Source organism: Coenobita brevimanus, chromosome 23 (assembly GCF_032717465.1).
Source record: "Coenobita brevimanus isolate Jiangsu-jjx chromosome 23, ASM3271746v2, whole genome shotgun sequence".
NCBI lineage: Eukaryota > Metazoa > Arthropoda > Malacostraca > Decapoda > Coenobitidae > Coenobita > Coenobita brevimanus.
The window spans coordinates 49,456,525-49,478,788 of NC_136976.1; the positions used below are offsets into that span (position 1 = coordinate 49,456,525).

Consider the following 22,264-nt stretch of genomic DNA (forward strand, 5'->3'; position numbering starts at 1 on the left):
CCTACTCACACCCCCCTCTCTCATATACCTCTCCACCCCATCCCTCCATCTCATCCTCGGCCTCCCCCTCCCTCTTCCCCCTCCACCTCACTCACATACACTCTCTTCGTCAGTCTTGCACCCTCCATCCTCTCCACATGGCCATTATCATTCATTAATAATACAACTATTTCTTCACATCTTTCATGTGCTTTTAAATCCTACCTCACACAAGTCTCCTGCTCCTCCGCGTCACATCCTGTCATCTTTGCTTCACACAATACCATCACAGTGTAACTCATTATCCAGACCTCCTTAACCTTGTGCAGGGTGAGGAGTAGCAAAATCCAGACAGCCAAAGTTTACCTAATTCAATGGGTCATGCATCCATTCACTCATAACTTATACTGTATATATGTTGATCACTTCCATCCTCACACTTTCCTCATTCGTGCCTCCCACATTCCACATAATTTAAACAAACCTGCCCAGATTCCTGGGCCCTGGGGCAAATACTGAACTCTCCAAGGCTCCCTGAATTTTTCCCAGCAAAATAAGAGTCTGGGGGCATACTAACCTCTACTAAACTCCCTCACTTTTGAATACTCCCAAGGGAATAAGGGATTATATGGTTATGGTTACCACCCACAGGAGTAAATAGCTTCCTGAGTTCCAGGAAATAATGTGATATGTCATTCTGTGCAGGTTTAGCCGAAAATAGATCTACAGTATATTGAGTGACTAGTCCCCCACCTACCTCAAACTTTCAAAGGCCAATAACACAGCCTGGCTGTCGTGATGATAAAGTTTCAAAACCATTTTCACTTTAAAATTATTCATGTCAGAACAGGTTTATAAAACCTGGTAATCTACAGTTACTGCCCTACTGGCAAAGTAAATTCAACTGACAATGTATTTCATAAGAAAAATACATGACTGATATTAAATTTTATTTACTTCCAAAACAAGGAATGTTTCAGTGTAACACTGAGAGACCCACAACCAACATTTGCAACAATGACAATACACTTGACAAATACCCTGACTGACTGTGTCAGCATGAAACTGCACTTCACGATAATTGGGGCAGCTAAAGTTAAATTAGCATATAACGGAAGTTTACTGGTACTTCAAACTCTGAAAAAACAGCAACAAACAACTGGTAGTGTTAACATGTACCAAGAACAAAATGTGTGAACTACACAAACAAATAAAATAATTCTTTATATTACCAGCAAGTCTGTTAATACAATACTGTCACAGAGTTTGAACATTATAAAATACCAAGTCTACAAATGTAGCTTAACTGTCTCCTGCTCTTTTACAATTAAAAAAAAGAGCTTTGCTCATTTACATTTATTAACATACTGCATATAAAAATTCATTTATTTATTCCAACAGTATTTAAAATTTAACATTTTTAGCATGGATACGATCTGCCTTTTTAAATGTCCGATATTGCTGAGATAAACCCTTTGTAAATGTCCAATACAGTAACTCTCACAATCTGTGCAGAAAGTGTCTTTGGTGCACAGGAACAACTAAATAGAACACCATACATAATATACTGTACTGAGAACATACTGATAATACTAACCAATACTAAAACTCAAAGTAATACAGTCTGCAGGAAAGTGAGCCGGGATGACTAGGTCTTCTCAGCTCACAATCATAACCTTCACAACCATTAGGGACTGACCACCTACTTCACATGAACAGTCCTGTAAAATCTACTTTCACATAAGTTGGTACTGTGAGCAGCCTAGTTAGGAAATTAAGTAATGTTAGCAATCACTATCATGATGTCAATAAGTACATGTTATCACAACACATAACAGCACAAAACAGATGCAAAATTCAATAATAATGTACTGTATACAAATCTGAAGACAATCGTCAGATCAACACAAAAACACTATCATTTATCAAAATTCTCAGTGAAATACTGAAATAAAAAATCCTATCATGACCAAACCTCCCCTCTGCAAATTTAAAGCTTTCTTTGCATGTCTAGCAATAAATTATAGTATCTAAACTACAGTAACTTATTGCACAAAATAATCATACCACAAATCTGTTTGTAAAAAATGTTGTACTTTGTTGATTATCTTCCTATAATTAAGTAGTACACTTACTATATGCAACCTAATTGATGAATACTGCTCAACCTAACCTACATATCTTTTCCAGCTGTAATATCACCGAGTTTGTAAGACACCAACCAACATAAAAATAATTTAGCTAACTAGAGTTGAACTGGGCAGCAATCCTCCTCTTGGTCTGCAGCTTGGTGGGGCCTGAGGGTGCAGCTGTTGCAGACTCACTGGTGACACTGGACCATGTGTCATTGCTACTCTCATCATCTCCACCCACCTGCTTGAATTAAGAGTTGGTAAGAATAATGACAGCTTTTCAACCTCATTTGCTACCATTATCATCAACACTTATTTTTATTTAAAAAAAATATATATATATATAAATATATATAGGTTCAGTTAGATCCAGAAACAAAGAAACAGAATGCATAAAAGTGGGATAACTATCAACAGCAAGCCCAGTGAGACAGGCCATACAGTTATTCAAGCATTTGAAATCCTGGCATCACTTCATAAACCTAACCATCAATGCACCCATTTTTTTCCATATTCATTGTACATGAGCTTCATACACACAAAAACCTGTTGGGCTGTCACTCACTCATTTTTTTTTTTTTTTTTTTTTTTTTACATTTTTTCTTTCTGTTATTCACCTAAAAAAAAAAAATGGCAGGGGGGAGGGGGTGCAAACCCTTTGCATGTACCTCTCTGTTGATACTTCATCCACTTATTTTTATCCTTTTGTCCTTGTACATCCTTCAGTGTGGTAGGTGGGGGTGCCCATCATCCAACCACTTAGTGTAGTGGTATTCTGTTTTTTGGGTAGCTCTACATTGAGTGGCAGGCTAAATAGTTTCCTGTAAACCAGGAAAGCATTTACAAGGCTGGGTGGTAAATTATAACCAACCAACACGTGTTCCCTACGTGACAACAAGTGGGTTGGCGGAAGGTTAGTGCCCCTCCCTGAAAAGTAACTAATAATAAGAACAACAAGCCTCAGACCAGGACTGACCAAACGGTGATAACTAAGGACCAAGCAAAGGACATGGTATGGATACCTACATGGACTGTAAGGGGTGCAAATGATGAAGTGAAAGAAAAAGAGATTGTCCAGGTGCTTGATGGTGCAATAGTGGATGTATGTGGATTAACTGGAGAGGTGAGAGTGTGAAAGAATCGGAGTATGGATGAGGGTATGTGCACAGGAGTAGGTGAGAATGAGAGGGCAAAAGAAGGAATGTGTATTGCTGTGAGTAACAGATGGCAGGAGAATATAAGAGTGTATGGATCAGTTGGCACAAGGATTCTGTGGGTAAAATTGCAAGTTGGACTACAAATGTGGGCGATTGTGTGCGTGTATTCGCCAACACAAGATCGTTCAAGCAGAGTGAGACAAGAGTTCCTGACAAATGTGGAGGTGTGCATGGAAAAGTTTGAAAGGAATGAGAGAGTGTTTCTGATTGGATATGAATGGAAAAGTTGGGAATGTGAAGGTGGATGGAGCATTTGGCAAGTGGGGTGTGCCTATAGAGATGGATGAGAATGGCAGTGCTTAAGTGGACATTTGTGCCGGGAGGGGGTTGGTGACAGCCAGTACCCCCTTCTGGCACAAAATGATCTATACATGGCGAGTGATGAGAAGGGTGGGTGGTGAACTGAATGAACGGAAGGCACTGATTGATTATGTGTTTGTGTGGATGAGGTGTGTAATGGATGCGAGAGTATATAGAGGTTTGGGAAGTGGACTTTCCAACCACCACTTGGTGGTGGTCAGAATCAAGGTCCACATGAAATGGAGAAACAGAGGAAGGACAGGAGGAAGTAGTTCATACTAGGAGGGTGGAATGGTTAAAAGAGGATGGACAGAAATGTAGAATATAAGAGAGAAGTGGAGGAGCAATTGGGTAAATATGAATTCGAGCAGATGGGGGACATGGAAGGTGTGTGCAAGATATTCACAGAAGAAATATGTGCATCATGTGAGGTGGTGTGTGGGGTGAAGAGAAGACAAAAGGGAGTGCAGGGAACAGCATGGTGGAATGAAGAGGAGAGAGAGGCTGTGGCACAAAACAAGAAAGCACATAGTGCGTGGATGAGAAACAGCGGGGAGGAAGAAGTTCAGAAATGGAAGAGAGAGTTATATGAAGAGAGGAAGAGAGGTGAAAAGATTAGTAAAAGAGTAAGAGAGTGGATGAGGAATTTGGAAAGAATTTGTATGTAAAGTGGAGGGAATGTAAGAAAATGTTCTGGAAAGAGGTAAAGAGAGTTAGACAGGGTGTCACAGAAGTTAGTTGGTGGGTGAAAGATAAAAATGGTAGATTACTTGTGGAGAAGGGAGAAAAAGTGAGCAGATGGAGAGAACACTTTAATAAGAAATTACTGAACATACAGAATGAAAGTAATGCAAGTGTAAGTGGCTGGGGAATGGCTGGGAGATGGAGGGATGTGAGAAGAGAGGGAGAAATCAGTAGGATGGAAGTTGTGGAAGCAATTGTTATAAAGTTAAAATGGGGAAAGCCCCAGGAATTAATGGAGTGTGTGGTGAAATGCTGAAGCATGAGGGATAGTAGCAGAATGGATGTGGACGATGTGCAGACTGGCATGGGAGGAAGGCAGAGTCCTGGAGGATTGGAAGTCAGGTATAATTATTCCCTTGTACAAAAGAAAAGGGGAAAAAGAAGTATGTGGTAATCATAGGGGCATTTGTCTCCTTGGTGTAATAGGAAAGTATATGGTAAGATACTTATTGACAGATTTAAGGAAATAACAGAGGAATTAGTTGGAGAAGAACAGGGAGGTTTTAGGAGGGGAAGAGGCTGTGTAGATCAGATATTCATTCTTAGATCTTTAGTGGAAAAGTTTCTAAAGAAGGGAAAAGTTGTATGCGGCCTTCATGGATTTAGAGAAAGCATATGACAGGGTGGATAGACAAGGATTGCGGAAAGTATTAAGAATATATGGAGTAGATGGGAAGTTGTTGAATGCCATAAAGAGTATGTATGATGGTGCTAAGGTTGCAGTGCATGTGGATATTGAACTGAGTGAATTTTTCTACTTGAAGGTTGGATTGAAATAGGGATGTGTCATGTCTCCATGGTTGTTCAATCTGTATATGGATGGGGTTATGTAGGAGATACAAGGTAGGGCAGTGGATGTTGGAGTGGCCCTATTGAGAGAGGGCACTGTTTGGACACTCCCTGTATTGTTGTTTGCAGATGATACTACATTGTTAAATAAAGACAACGGGGAGCTGCAAGGCTTGGTGGATGAGTCTGAGAGAGTATGTAAGAAACGGAATCTAAAGGTGAATGTAGAGAAGAGTAAAGTTATGATCTTCGAGAGAAATGAAGTCAGTGAATGTACAGTGAGGTTGGATGAGGAAATGGAAAATGTGAGTGCATTTAAGTACTTGGGTAGTGTGATGAGTCAGGATGGAAGTTTAGAGAGTGAAGTGCTTGAAAGGGTACAACAAGGAAGAAAGGCTACTGGTTCCTTGAAAGCAGTAATAAGAAACAGGGAAGTGAGCATGGAAGTGAAAAAGTTATTACATGACAGTACTGTGATACCAATTCTAACATATGGAAGTGAAGCTTAGGCAAATGAGGAAGTGAAGGAACATTGTGGTGCTGATGTGGATGTGATATGAAGCGTTAGGAGAAACACACTGAGGTGGTTTGGCCATGTGGAGAGGATGGAGTGTGAGAGACTGATGAGGAGAGTGTATGTGGGTGAGGTGGAGAGAGAGAGAGAGAGAGAGAGAGAGAGAGAGAGAGAGAGAGAGGCCAAGAATGAGATGGAGGGATGGAGTGGAGAAGTATATGAGAGAGAGGGGTGTGAGCTGGGAGTAGGGCAGTGAAATGGCAGGGGACAGGGTGACATGGAGGCGATTTGTTTACGGCCACCCCTTACAGGATTAGGGCGACATGGAGGCAATTTGTTTATGGCCACCCCTTACAGGATTAAGGCATCTGGCAATAGATAGATAAACATGCTTTAGCTTCATCAATAACCACAGGCTACCTTGCTCTGTCACATACTCATTTATCAAAATTAACCACCTTCACACTGGTTTACCATGCTTCCTCCTACGTTAAAAACTCATTCATATATTCACAACTGTTTCACAACCCTGCCTATATTTACTATGATATTTGCAAAAATTTCACATATAATGTGGGCTTTGGATACTTTGGGCTCCTCACAGAGACATCAACTCATGAGAGTTGATTGTACAGATATGGATATCTGTCTGTATACTGTGTTACTAAGGATGAGGCTGAGTTGTGGAGACAGGTATGAGGATGGTAATCAATAGCAAAGGATGGACATCTCAAAGTTAATACAATAATGAGGGAGGAGTTTTGCAGACATCGTGATGTCTGTGATGAGATTTGAAAGTCCTATAAAAGTAAATAAAAGAGATGGTTTCTGAGAAAAGATGAAAGTGCCATTTGCTGGTGGATGGAGACACACAAATTGGTGGGAAGAGTTGCCTATGTGCAGGCAAAGGGGGAAAAAATGTAGAGGAAAAGGAAAGTGGTGGCACAAGGAATGAAAACACTTGGTGCTATGACTCTTGATAATAAACAGTCTGAGTATGGAGGCTGCAAGAAAATTTCATGGTGTTTTTGTGCCCCCATTAACATATGGTTATCAGACTAGCATGGCATGAGAAAGATTAGTCAAGACTAACAGCAACGGCAATGGTTTTTTTTAGGACTGCACGTAAAGTGAACAGAGTGGGTATGATAAGAAATACTGTTATTCATGAAAGCTGTGGAGGGCTGGGTGATGAAGTTGGTTGACAAAAATGACTGTACAGACCGTGCTTGGATGATATGGTCATATGGAGTGAATGGATGTAATCAGGATGGTGGAAAGCATATATGTGAGTGAATCTGATGGTGGGAGGGGTGTGGGATGCCAAGAAGAATGTAGATATATTTGGTAAATAATTGTGCAAGAGTGTGCTATGGAAAATGATGAGGTTACAGAACTGAGAGCATAAAAATGGCTGGATAAATTTTGTATAAAGGACCACATCACAAGTTTGGCATCCATCTTTTATATTAATAGTAATCAGTCTGCCTGTCTGACAATGTGTGAAGTGCATATTTACAGGGAGAAAAAAAAATGCAGATGATATGGTAAAGTCATGGGAGTCAGAGTCAGGATTCCAATGGCATGAATGAAGTCAGTAAACTGTGACAGTTTCACTGGGCATGCTGTTGATTTGCTCTCCCTCATATGAGTTTTCTCTTACACAGTTTTCTGCTCCTACCTCACCCCACCCATACGTGGGGAAAAAAAGGTTGGGATGATGATGGTCGTGGTGTTACTAACCCCCTGCAACCAACATGCATCAGATAAGTGAGCAGTAATATTTTCCCTATCCAATGGAATGATTTTAGTTGAGATGTGTAAATGAACTTAAGCGTACATATACAGTCTTTGAGAGTAATGAAGTTACTGAGTAGTGCACAGCCAGTTGGGAAATGGAGAATGTGAGTGCCTTCAAATATTTAAGTAATGTGATGAGTAAGGAGAGAGATTCAGAGGATGAAGTGCATGAAAGGGCACAGCAGGGGAAAAAAATTGCTGGTTCACTGACAGCTGTGATTAGGAATAGGAAAATGAGCATGGAAGTTAAAACTCGCTGCACAACAGTTGTGATCCCCACTCTCACTCATGGAAGCAAATCTTGGACCCCATTGGAAGGACTCTAAGTCAAGAGTGAGAGCAGTGCCAATGAGTCGACTGGGCAGAGCATGCAGGGTGATGTGGACACACAGAGTCAAACAAATGAAAGAGTACTGTGGTGTTGAGGTATATGTGCTAGAAATCATTTGAGAAATACTTTGGAATGGACTGACCATGTAAAGAGCCTGATACAATCAAGATGGAGGGTGTGCCCTCCTTTCCACCTTTATTGGATGGCAAGTCATTGTTTGGTCACCCTCTAACATGCAAATTCAAGATGCTTAACATTTGGGCTACATTACTGTTGCATCTCCATAGACTGAGAAAATGTCCTTGTTTCTATAATGATATTAAAGAACGCATGTACACTGGGGTTTTACACTCTTTAAGCTAACAGCACAGACTGCAAAATGATCATGACATTCATTACATTACTGATGCTAGTCTTGGTGGGCAAGGGTTTGTTCAGCCTGATACACCTAAGTGGTACACAGCATTCCTTCACAATGGTCATTAAAATACAGTGCAACATTGAAAATTCAAACATCTAGAGTTCAAATATCATAATATATGAAATTACTGCCATTTTCATTTCTCAAAATTAGCTCTCAAATTAAATGACCACAGAAATAAGCATATAAAACTGATTACTACACATACCTGATACAGACTGACCTTCCTAGCAGCATCTGGTCACCCACAACAAACATTTTCTTTCCTCACTGTGGTCAAGAAGCTCTTTTATTTTTTTATCCAGTTTAAACATTATGCACATTTCACCAAAATTATCCCTTCAAAAAAGTGCCCATGTTATAATGTGCGATGCAGTGAAAAAAGTACATGGCATAATAATCCAGTCACAAGTAGATGTTGTATGCATGTGTTATGAGATGGATATAGTGATTGAAACATGACCATGTATGCTGTAAAATTCTGATAATATCCAGAAGTTCTGTGCAGATAAACTAGAGTACTGTACAAAACTGTTCGAACATGTTCTCAGCTGGTGTTGGGAATACGTCCAAACCCGACATGCAAAGGCAACGTGAAATGATCCTGAAGTTCTTTGCAGTGAAACTACTGTATAGTACATGTCCCTTAACCACACAACACAGAACACCACTACTGTTAGATGTCATTCATCGATTTTATTTACATTTAATGAAAGTATGCTGTAAAAGTTGGTATGCAGCTGACTACAAAATATCTTCTTTTGGGCAATTCATTACTGTTAAGGAAGCAATATATGAGTAAACTGCCATGCAACACCATTTTCATTTTTGTTTATAATGGCTCCAACATGCCTACATGTGTCAGCCTTGTTCACCTAATGGTAGCTGTCCATGCTGTTCAATCTCTGGCAGCCTCCTTATTCAGTCCCTTATCCCTGAGGTCACATTCCCAGGTCTTTTTTGGTCTGCCTCTCACAGACCTACTCCCAGCATACACACTTCTCACCTTCTGCACCCAAATGTCATCCCCCATCCTATCCACATGCCCAAACCATCTCAATCTATCCCTTATCATCACAATACCAATACACTCCAGTCCCATCATTCCCCTCAACTCTTCCATTGTAAACCTATCCCCCCAAAGCCTCGCATTCCAGGATGAGCTGCACATACTTCTTCCACCCACTCCTCATTCTAGCCACAGAGCTAGCTTCAGTCCCATCTCCAGCACATAAAATGTCTTCCAAGTAACAAAGCTCTTCAACACATTCAAGAGACTTACAGCAAGATCAACCCTTTCATGCCTAACAATCTCCCTGACACACCACACACATGAAATCAGCATTATCTCATAGTCTGCCTCTAGTACCACTGCATCTCTTATGCACCCACTTATCACAAACACTGCACAAGATAGAATCACTTCCCATGCCCTTGTGGCAACCCGCACATGGCCACTCTCCTATTTTTTTTTTGACAGCACCACCATTAACCCTAGCTACCATCACTGTTTTATCTGCATTTACTCTCAAGCCACTGTGCCCTATACCATCTCTGCATTCCCTATATCTTCCCTCCATCTACCTTTCGTTCTCTGCAATCAACACCAAATCATCAACATACAGCATCTCCCACGGAAGTCCATCTCCGAGTCACATGAGAGGTCTTCATGCACCATGATAAACAACAGGAGGCTCAAGACTGATCCCAGATGCACAACAACATTCACAGAAAACTTGCCACTCAAATTCCATTCACTCTCACCTGGGTGCGAGCACCCACGTACACAACCATAATCATTCTAACCACCCACTCCTCAATCCCAAGCATTCTCATTGTCCACTTCACCACCTCCCAAGGGATTCTGCAAAAGGCCTTCTCCAAATCAACAAAAACAAATTACAGCTCACTTTTCTTTCCTAGATATTTTTTCTGAAGCTGTTGGACAATGAATATATAGCATCAGTGGTCCCTTTGCCTGGCATTAATCTGAACTCTGCCTTACCAATATTCACACTTTCCCTAATCATACCTTCTGAGACTCTCCATAACCTTCATTATCTGGTACAAAGTTTTATGCCTCAATAATTTCCTCTTTCCAGGGCCTCATCCTTCCTCTTGAACACACTACAATCACACTTTTCGGCCAGACATTTGGGACAACACACACACAAATATAATCGCATTTATCAAATCAGTAACTAAATCTACTCCTAATCTCCTGAGGTCTTCAGCATTTCAGCAGTCACCCAGACACACCTGCCACCTTCCCCAGCTGCATCCTGCCTATTGCTCTGCTCACAGTAGCAGCATCACTTAAAGGCCAAGGGCCAAACACAGAATCTGCTGACTCCAAACCTTTCCTGTTCCAGTCAATCTCCTCATTCAGGAACTGGTTATAATGCCCTCTCCAGGCATCTTTAATATCCCCTCTGTCCACAACTACCTTTCCTGTTTCATTCTTCACATACTGCTCATCTATGATATCCCTGTTTTCCCTCTTCATCTGAGTGACCCCCTTAAATACCATATTCTTCCTTTCAGCACTATTTAGGTTATCCATTAATTCTCTGAGACTCAGATTTAGTCCTCTATACCTCTTTTCTAGCCTTACACTTGGCAGCTGAGTATTCCTCTGTTACCAGCCCATTTCCATCCCTGGAAAAGCCTTCTTTCCTCATTTACTGCAGATTCGACACCCTCATCCCATCACCATGTTACTTCATGTCTTGGTGAGCCTCTTGTTCATCTACACATTGAATCAGTAAGTTTCGGGAAACTGTTCTTGGGAACTCTGTACTGTTCATTAACACTTTTGTCAACAGCTCCCTGTTCAGTCACAACTATACTGATCTCACGATAGAAGGAATCCCTTGCTGCTCATTTTTTTAACTTTCATATTTTCCTCCTGGGTGCATAGGCCCTCGTCTTCACCATCCGCTCCTTAAACACCATGTTACGTAAGTCGCTTGTGTTGCTGCACACACTCTTCACTCCCTATAACTTCAACATCCCTCACCAAGCACCTATCAGCCCTCCTGACTAGGAAATAGCTGATCTGGCTGCTATATCCCCAAGACTCATATGTAATAAACCTACTCTTTCTTTTCCTAAAAAGCATGTTGCAATCATGTTCATCGCCTCCCCAATTCGAGAATCCTTTCCCTTTCTACATTCCTCATACCATATGAGCATCCCCCATGTACCCCTTCATATCCTTTAGCTGCTTCACCCACATGACCAATTCAGTGTTGTAGTGACTTGTATTTAAGCTGACACTCTATATTCATCTGGAAGGTCATGTGTCAGATTACCATAACTTCCATCACATCTCCTGTTACACCATCACTACTGAAATGGGGTCAAGGTTATATGTAGTAGACCTTATAGAGATGCTTTTATGGAAGCTAGCACAGGCATCTTCAATACCTTATTATCCAAATGTGTCCCTTAACATTTTAAAAACCACTGTAAGGGAATACACCACATGGGTGATCTGAGCTGCACATCAAGAACCTGCAGCCTGCAAGACACACCTTGTCATATGAGGCCTCAGTAATGTAACAAATGCCTTGGGCATTTCATTAGCTCTTATCTGTGCTGTTATCCTAAATAATTTAAAACAAGAACTGGTACACATTTTGTAAATTTATAACAGAAAGCAATGAGTTTTCTGGTCCAAGAGAAACAAAAGCATAATATCACCATCATCCTCATCATCAACTATGCAGAGGAAAATGCCAAGAGGCACACAGCCTCACCCTCTGACTCCACCCACGAGGGTTGGGTTTCTTTGTGCAACCCTCCAGGCAGTGACTCCCCCCTCTGCTCATCTCTTGACTGGAAAGATTGACTTGTTCCTACTGTACCATGAGCTCCATGGCCTTACCCTTGGTCTCCTCCATCCTGGGTTCTCTCTCTCAGAGGTTACCCTGTGAGCAGGATGAACCTCAGGAAAATGGACCATGTGCCCATATAACTGGAGTTGGTACTGACATGTTATGTGGGTAAATGGCCTTGATTCAGTTTCACAGAGCAATCGTTCATTAGGCATCCAGTTGTACCAGCGATACCCCATGATCCTGTGAAGATGCTTAGTACCAAAGGAGTCAATTTGCCACTTTAATCACTATTTAGTGTTGTACCAGCAATACCCCATGATCTTGTGAAGATGCTTAGTACTAAAGGAGTCACTTTGCCACTTTAATCACTATTTAGTGTCTATGTCTCAGCCACAGAGTAAGGTAGGGAACATCAGTGCATCAAAGCTTAACTGTAGCTGACTTGGGTCTGTGTGTTTGGGGGGCTGACCAAACAGACACCACTGTAATGTGGAAAGGATCATTCATCCTCCACCTTGACTGTGTCATGTTCTGTCCAGGACTGTATGTAAGTGTGAAGACCAAGGATGGAGGGAAGGAGTGGAAAGGTACAGTGTGGGCAGATAGAGATGAAACCTAACCAAAAAAAACAACAACAAATGACTGAAAAACAATTTATTTGAAAGTTTATTGGCTGATGATTTCTCCTCTGAGTTTAAGTACCTCCCTCAAACACTGAGGCATACTCCTAGCAAGGTTCTCCAAGCAAATTGTCCTCTAAGGTCCCAAAGGTCTCTCTGATTGCAGCCTGAAGACATCGTACAGCAGTGGTAGGGACAGCTGCTAACCTCCCCCCTCGATGCTCTCATCACTAAAACATACTTTCTTCCATTGCTCCTCACTCCAGTGGAGATATTTCTTTGCAAACATCATCTTCTTGTGCTTCATCTGTTGGTTTTGTTGTGGTTTCTAGGCAGCACATACTGGCGGGCAAGGTTGAGGTGCCTCTGGAGCCGTTAACGGATGGTATGAAGTGCCACATGTCCTAGCAGTTTTGGGTACATCCTCTTCAATTCAGTGGAAGAAAATGAAAGGGTTCTTGAGTACTGCTCTTTTGAGGAGTGTGTCAGTATTAAGGGAAGTCACTCTGGACCATCATTTTCGAGGTTTTGGTGGAGGAATAACATTGGGAGGCAAAAGGTGACTGTCAGAAAGGATGCACAACACAGTGAAATTGGAGTGGCCAACTTGCTACAGATCTCAGTAATGGTGACAATTTCTTCCCTTCTAGCCATTATGCGGGCTCTCTTCTCCTTGGAAGTAGTCTTGCCAACCAAGCTGAGGCAAAGGATAGTGTATAATGGCAAGAAAATGGCGGTCATCCTTCAGCAGGGTAAAGGCAACTTGGGACACTGGGGGTAGCATGGTACCACTCTCCAGTTTCATGCCAGATTGAGCTGGGGACGGTTGTAAAGCATGTGACTTCACTCAGGAGTGGTCAGATGGTGCAATTTCACAATCCACGATACCCAAGGGTTAGAATGGCATGTCGAGCTTACCCTCTTTTTCCATTGTAATATATGGCACGGTTTCGTTATCTGCCGAGACTATATGACGGGGTTATTAGTAGGAGAGAGGGTAGTCAGAAGTCAGAAGAGAGGGTGACATGTAAGCAACTTATCTGTAGCCACCACTTACATAATAAAGGTGTCTGGTGATAAACAGATAGTAAACTCTGGCTGAACTCTGAGTAAATGTGCATGAGTCCCCAACCTGGGAGTGGTGCATAGGGTAGCTACTGGGCCTCAAGCTTCATATCACTCCCATCGAGGTACTTCCCAGAGTTAATGGCCACCATCCACCTCCTACAAGTGTAACTCTTTGAGATTCCGATAACAAATTTATTCGTCATTTTAAGATACTCTGGTAAAATATTTACCAAAATCGCATTTACATGTCTTTGTGAGACCCAGGCATGATGTTGTGGAATGCTTGTTCCATGCGTTTTGCACGGTTTAAATCAGATTTATATACCTTTATTATTTTTTTTTTTTTTTTTTTTTTTTTCCCAAATACTTTTCTTTGCCAAGGTATAAAATTTTTGGTTTTTGCCTAACTTTAACTGGTCACTTTAACTTTTTGCTTTCCTTTCCTTTTCTTTTTTCTTTTTTTTCTTTTTATCATACTGATAATTTTTTTTTTTAAATGCAGGGAAGAAGGAACCAAAGGCCAAGAGCCCACAAACCATTCCTTCTAAGAAAAAAAAAAAAAAAAAAAAAAAAAAAAAAAAAAAAAACAAGAGAGAACCAAATTCAAGATCCACTCATTTCGAGCTGCTTGGGCACACTGCATTTGAAAGATTGGAGGTCATAGGAAATAGGAAATACAGACAGAGGGAGAGAGTTCCAAAGCTGACCTGTTGCATAAATGAAGGACTGGGAGTAACAGTTAACTCTTGCATTATAGAGTTGGATAGAAAAGGGATGAGAGTTTGTTGCTAGATGGGGGCTACGCGTCCGTCGTAGAGATGGAGGGATGCAAGCAGACAGTTCAGAGAAGCAGTGACCATTGAAGTTGCAACAGAAAAGAGATAATGATGCAACAGTGTGGTGAAGAGACAGAGGTTGAAAGAAGCCAGTACCGTAAAACGCAGTAACTTCGGACGGCGTCCAAACTTCGGACATTTCGTAAAAAAATGTAATAATTCAAGTTTATTGGAAGAGAGTGCGATATTTGCAAAAAATAATGATGTGGGTAGGTAGGGTAATCCTCTAAGACTATTATGTATTAATCCTATTAAACTAGCTTGAATATGTGTGGGTGAAAAAAATTTGTGAATCCATTGGAAAAAATAACTGAATTTTCTTACCCTGCAAAACTTTGTTCACACAGAACAAACAGTTTCAATTGTAAAAAAGTGAACAGTACGATTATATGTAGAAAAGTGCTGTAAGTACTGGGAAGTAAACTGTTTCAAAATATATGCATGGATAATCTTGCTATGCCTGCTTTAATGAATACTTCTTTATTTTGCAGAAAAAATTCCTAACTTCGGACAGACAAATTATTTGAGCCAAATAAAGTCCAAACTTCGGACAGACAATTACTGTATATTAATGGTAAAGTGATGCTAATTATATAAACAGAAAAACATGGCTAAAACAGCGAAATCTCCTATAAAGAAGAAAAGAGCCTACGCAAGTAAAGTGTCCAAAAGTGCCCTGGAAAAGGCTAAAGATGACATAAATAACATGAACATGAGTGTGCGCAAAGCAGCTGAAAAATATAAATTAAAAAAGAGCACATTACATGATTACCTGATACAAAAACTTTGCAAACAAGTGGGACGTAATACTTCATTGAGCCATGATGAAGAGTTACTGGTGTGTCAGAGAATCCTCACATTGGCAGAATGGGGATTCCCACTCGACAATTTGGACTTGAGGATGTTAGTGAATGCATATTTAGACAAACGAGGGGTTGTTGTGTCACGATTCAGTAACAATGTACCTGGTGTTAAATGGGCCCATTCCTTCTTCAAGCGCCACAAACAAACCCTTAGTAGACGATTGTCCCAGAATATAAAGACTGACAGAGCCAGAGTGACAAGAGCCATGCTAGCCGAGTTCTACAGTAACCTGAAAAAATCACTAGAAGGTGTGCCTCCAGAGAACATAATAAATTTTGATGAGACCAATCTTACTGATGATCCAGGTAAAAAGAAAGTCATAGTGAGGCGGGGCACTAAATATCCAGAGAGAATCATGAACTCAACAAAATCCTCAATATCTATCATGTTCTCTGGAACTGCATCTGGTGTGTTACTCCCTCAATATGTGGTGTATAAAGCTATCCATCTTTACAATACATGGACTGAAGGGGGGCCTCCTGGAACACTATACAATAGGTCCCCCAGTGGATGGTTCGACTCGTGTTCATTCGATGACTGGTTCCACAAAATTATCCTCCCCTATGCTAAACGCAAGACAGGTAGATTTGTCATTATAGAAGACAACTTGGCAAGCCATGTATCACCCAGTGTTATTGAGTCATGTGAGAAACATAATATCTCCTTTCTTCTCTTACCACCTAACTCCACGCACTTGACACAACCTCTTGATGTTGCTGTGTTCCGGCCTCTAAAAGTGCACTGGCGTAAGATCTTCGAGAACTTCAAGAAAACTACTGTTGGTAGGCTGAGTGCTTCATTACCTAAAGACTGCTTCCCAGCACTACTGACCGAACTGGTGGATAAAGTTAAAGGGACCATTGCTGACAACCTACGTAGTGGGTTTAGGAAGTGCGGCATTTATCCTCTTGATCCACAGAAATCCATCTCAAGACTTCCAGAAGATTCAATCCAAGATACAGCTGATACTGGTACACCAGGACCATCTACCAGTACTGCCTTAGACAGCTCAGTGTTGGAATTGTTGAAGGACATGAGGCATGGAACCAGTCAGTCAAGCTCAAGTCCAGCTATAGCGAAACCAAGGCGAAAGAAAAGGTTGAATGTGTCACCAGGCATGAGTATTACTACAAGGGCACTACAAAATGAAACAGAGAGCCAGCATGAAGAGTGTGAAGTTGATGATCCACAACCCCAGCCACTGCAGCCACAAGAGGATACAGCAGAGATAGCAGCACAGCCTTCCACTTCCACATCTGCACCCAACCATGAAGCACAAGCATCTCCCCTGACAGTCACCTCTACCCAAATTATTGGGGATAAAGTTGTTCCCTCAGATTGGGTAGTTGTGAGGGTTCCCTTTGATACCAAAGACAGATATAGGCATCATATTGCTATCATTGTGAAGGTAAAACCAGAAATACATGTCAGGTTTCTCAAACACGTTCAGGGTACACCTCACACATTTGTATACCCAATGGTTGATGACAGCAGTGTGTGTGTGTGTGTGTGTGTGTGTGTGTGTGTGTGTGTGTGTGTGTGTGTGTGTGTGTGTGTGTGTGTCTTTAGAACCTGTAAGAAATGTTCAACATCATATTATGTTATTTCGGTATGCATTTGTTGAGTCAATGAGGTAGATACTTGATAATTAAGTGAAGTTTTGTTTAGGAAAATGAGGACAGTTCCTCTTACAGTTTTGGGTATATGCAGTGCATTTTTATTTTATTTTTTCATCTCAAAAAGTTCGTGAATAGTTCTTAGTTCTATTTACGGCCAGAATACCTCACTACAATGTGATATGATGCAATTTAATGTGATATGAAATTACGAGCTCCAAAAAGAAGATATTTTGGGATACTTCTCTATATATATGTATAACTCTGGTCACGAGTGCGCAGTATTTTTTTTTACATTTTTTAAAAACTTCTCAAGTGTCCAAAGTTTGGCCAGTGTGTCCAGAGATAGATCCCATTAACCATTCTCATGTTTAAAGGGTAAATACATGGATGTCCGAAGTTTGGAAGAGCTGTCCGAAGTTAGAAAATTTGTTCCTAACTTCAGACACTTGAAAATGAAAAAAAAAAAGCACAAGTTTAGCTTGCCTAATTTTTTTAAATATATGGAGTTAGTAGGTACTCTCCCTGGCTACCACATGACACCAACAGGAATAAAATTGCACCATTCTACACGGAGTTATTCATTAAAACACATAAAAAATGTCCGAAGTTATGGCGTTTTACGGTAACAGGAGGAGAGTTAATGAGACGAATAGCCTTTGACTCCACCCTATTGAGAAGAGCTGTACTGGGGAGCCTCCCCACACATAAGAGTTGTACTCTACACAGGGGCGAATAAAATCCGTGTACAAAGTCAACAACTGTGCAGGGGTAAAGAAGGTACAGAGTCAGCTTAGCACACCTAATCTCTTGGAGGAAGAATTTACAAGAGATGTAATATGATCTTTCCAAGATAAGTCTCAAGAGAATGAAACCCCAAGTATGTTTAAGGATGATGCAGGATTGAGCTGGATATTATTAAACATTAGTGGGTACTCCTGTGGATGATTCTGTCGGGTTGATAGGAGTAAGAACTGTGTCTTTGATGCATTAAAAATAACAAGATTATTTTTACCCCAGTCAGAGATATGACCCAAGTCAGACATTAGGTGTGCCAAGGCCTCATCCCTTGTTTGTTGAAATAACTGCAATATGGACGTTGTGGGAACCGAGTGGAAAGGTGAAGGGTGAAATCATCAGTGTATGAGTGGATAGGGTTAGATGTACAGCTTAGAAGGTCATTGATGAATAGAAGGAAGAGAGTTGGAGACAGGACAGAGCCCTGAGGAATACCACTGTTGATAGATGTAAGAGAAGAAAGGTGGCCATCTACAACGGCAGCTATAGAATGACCAGAAAGGAAGCTGCATATGACGGCATAGATAGAAGGACAGAAACCGTAAGAGGGTAGTTTGGAAATTAAAGATTTGTGCCTGACTTGATCAAAAGCCTTTGAGATGTCAAGTGCAATGACAAAGCTTTTGCCAAAGTCTCGAAAGGAGGATGACCAGGAGTCTGAAAGGTTGGTGAGAAGATTCCCAGGGAAGCATCCCCGACAGAACCCATACTGACTATTACAACTACTGATTTCAGTTTCATAATAACACCATAACCATCATCCCATCATTAAAAGCGTACTTACACTGACCAATCAAATAAAAAGATCGCGAAGCAAATATGCAGCCAAGAATCAAAAAATTGTGCATCTGTCAGGACACTAAAATATCACAACACACTACATAATAGCTGGTAACATATATAATGTTAACATGTAATACAGAGGTTGGAAGAAAGTTGTGCTTAAGCTGCAGAGAGATCTAGAGGAAACAACAGTACACATTCAGCAGCTAGGGAATTCCGCACACAGCACAGTATGACGCCTGATGGAAACTTCCACAGCCTTGGAAAGTTACACACATACACACCCACACCACAAAATAATGTGAACAATGTGATGACGCACTGGGTCAATGAAGAGACACGGTTCTGAGGTGAGGACACACCAGCGAGACTAGACTTACTGTTTACCAATGAACCCGATGTAATAGAATCCTTGAAAAATCTGTGTCCTATTGGAAAAAGTGATCATGGGGTCACTGAGTTCCAGATGATAACAGGGAACGTGGAGCTTTATAGGCAGGGAAAATACAACTTTGGGAAAGCAAACTTTACAGGACTGAGAAAATTTTTCAGAAATGCAGATTGGAGGAAATTCAGAGAAACAAGAGAGATACTGAGGAAATGGAATATTTTTCGAGGCCTCTATAATATGGGAGTGGGAAAATTTGTGCCAAGAGTAAGGGGGAAAGAAAACAGGAAAAAGGAATGGTTTACTAGAAGGTGTATGACAGCAAAAAGAGAGAGAGACACACAGCGTGGAACAACTGGAGAAAAAGAGGTAACAACAGAACAAAGGAAGAATATAAAAGAACTAGAAATGATATACAAGAGTATGTAGAGAGGAAGAAAGGAATTTTGAAAAAGGAATAATAGATAAATGTAAGGATAAACCCAAACTGTTTTATAGATTTGTCAATGGCAAGCTGAAACAAAAGGAAGGAATCACCAAACTGAAAGTAGAAGGAGAGGTCTATAAAGATGCAGCAGTGCAAGCAGAAATAATGAACAAATGTTTCCAATCAGTTTTCACTAATGAAAAGGAGTTTGTGGATGGAGAGGGAGTGACTAGAAATGTAGTGATAAAAGATATGAAAGTGGAAGTACAGGAAGTGTATAAATTACTGGAAACTCAAGATGTAAGGAAAGCCCCAGGACCAGATGGAATTTCTAATTGGGTACTGAAGGAATGCAGAAAACAACTGGTGGACAAGGTTCACAGTTTAATTGTGTGTTCTCTGGAAGAGGGGAAAGTGCCTCAAGAATGGAAGAGGGCAAATGTGGTACCAATTTATAAGGGAGGAAACAGGGAAGAACCCCTGAATCATAGACTAGTGTCCCTAACCATCATGGTCGCAAAATTGTTTGAAAGAATTCTGAAAGATAGATGGATAAAATATCTGGATGAGATGAATAATTTGGCTGATAGCCAGTTTGGATTTAGAAGTGGAAGGTCATGTGTTTCCAACTTGTCGAGTTTTTACTCAAGAGCGATTGACGTGCTACAGGAGAGAGATGGTTAGGTGGATTGTGTGTATTTAGATTTGGAGAAGGCCTTCGACAAGGTACCCCATAAGAGACTAATGTGGAAACTAGAGCACATAGGAGGACTGAAGGGGAACCTCCTGGAATGGATGAGAGACTTTTTGAGAGACAGACAAATGAGGACAGTATTAAAGGATAGGATGTCAGGATGGAGGGAACTAACGAGTGAAGTCCCACAGGGCTCAGTATTGGTGCCAGTAATGTTCCTGATTTATGTAAATGATATGGTAGATGGGGTGAACACTTATGCATGTCTGTTTGCTGATGATGTAAAGATCTTGAGGAAGGTAGAGGTTAAGAAGGATTGTAAAATGCTGCAGGAGGATCTGGATAGGATACACAATTGGAGCCGGATGTGGGAAATGAAGTTTAATGCAAAGAAATGTAAAATATTGGAAATGGGTAAAAGTACCAAGAGGCCATCATTGAATTATTTGATGGGTAATGAACCAATCACAAAAGCAAGAGAAGAGAAAGATTTGGGAGTGCTGGTTCAGGACAGTTTGTCACCTGAAAAACACATTAACCTCTAAACCGCGGGGTTGTTTTGGCTCGAATTGCTGTCCCACGGGCACATTCACGCTCCGACAGACTCTCCAAAAATATTTGCCAAAAATCAGTTATTAGTCCTAGAATATTATAATTACATATGCATATGACACATACATTTAGCTTTCTCCTGGAATGTTTGCTGAGCCTTCGTCGAGCACCGTAGGACTTGTGGAGACTTCTGAAGTTGGGTAATGAAGTCTCCATGTTACCTTCCCGACACTCCGTAATATGATTACTACAGCCTGATATTATCACTAGAAACACTATTCTATGATTTTCAAATAGTGTGGAACCCAAACTCTAAAAAAAAGTGAAAGCAATGAAAATTGCGAGCGCGTATCCCCTTCCCATTTGTGCTCATTCGCTGCTGGTGTTCTGTCATTTATTATTCATAAAAACACTCACACTTTATATTTCTATTATTATATAACACATATGTATATATGCAGCCTTTATCCATAAGTTTCCTTCAGTAATAGTAGTTTATTGTCACTATAGGCATTCAATTTCTCTTTCAGTAAAATACATAGCATTCACTTTCTCGTCCTGTATACTAGCATTAAGAGCGAATCTGACACTTTCACTTTCATAACTCATAGTATTCATACATCCTAGAGTGAAACTTTCACTTTCATTACTCCTAGTATATATACTCGTATTCTTATATTACTACAGGTTATCCCTTAATTCACGCGAACTTTTTTCACGCGATTTCGGTTATCCATGAATTTTTCGTACAATAATTAAAACAAAATTATAGTATTCAAATAAGCAATTTCAATATACAAGAGAAATAAATAAAGTATAAAAAATGCCTACCTGCTGCCTGTGTGCACACATATATGTATGTGTGTGTGTGTGTGTGTGTGGGAGCCGAACGGTCGAACCATGCAGGACTTGCAAATCGTTATTTGTGGCTTATTTTTCTGCCTTCCAGTAATTGCTTGCCTTGTCTGTCAACATGGGGTATAACCGTAGTGCTAGTGATGCATGTGGTAACACACCAAAACTGACTTGTAAAGTGATGTTGCCGACAGAGAAAGTTAAAGTGTTGGACAAACTTCAGGGAGGAATGTTGGCGACAATTCTCTGTCAGGATGATTCCCTGTCATTTATTTACATGCCAGTTTATTTAGCAAGTACAGCACACTAGTTTTTTACTTATATGAGTTATAAAATCCCCCTGAAAATTAGTTATTAAAGTATTAATTAATCAATAATAAGTATATTAATAATAAAGTATAAAAAATGCCTACCTGCTGCCCGTGTGCACACATATATGTATGTGTGTGTGGGAGCCGAACGGTCGAACCATGCATGACATGCAAATCGTTATTTGTGGCTTATTTTTCTGCCTTCCAGTAATTGCTTGTCTTGTCTGTCAACATGGGGCATAAGCGTAGTGCTAGTGATGCATGTGGTAACACACCAAAACTGACTTGTAAAGTGATGTTGCTGACAAAGTTAAAGTGTTGGACAAACTTCAGGGAGGAATGTTGGCGACAATTCTCTGTCAGGACAATTACCCGTCATTTAT

The 22,264-nt window shown here is 40.6% G+C and overlaps 1 protein-coding gene across 1 annotated transcript in view; it reads right to left on the reverse strand.

Annotated features, from left to right (window-relative positions):
* Positions 1 to 1,935: 1,935 nt before the first annotated feature.
* Positions 1,936 to 22,264, reverse strand: part of Marf1 (meiosis regulator and mRNA stability factor 1-like protein) — a 514,957-nt gene continuing 494,628 nt past the window's right edge. Inside the window, exon 23 of the mRNA XM_080267004.1 lies at positions 1,936 to 2,352. Coding sequence (XP_080123130.1) covers positions 2,221 to 2,352 — 132 coding nt within the window. The 3' untranslated portion in view covers positions 1,936 to 2,220. The remainder of the gene's footprint in view (positions 2,353 to 22,264) is intronic.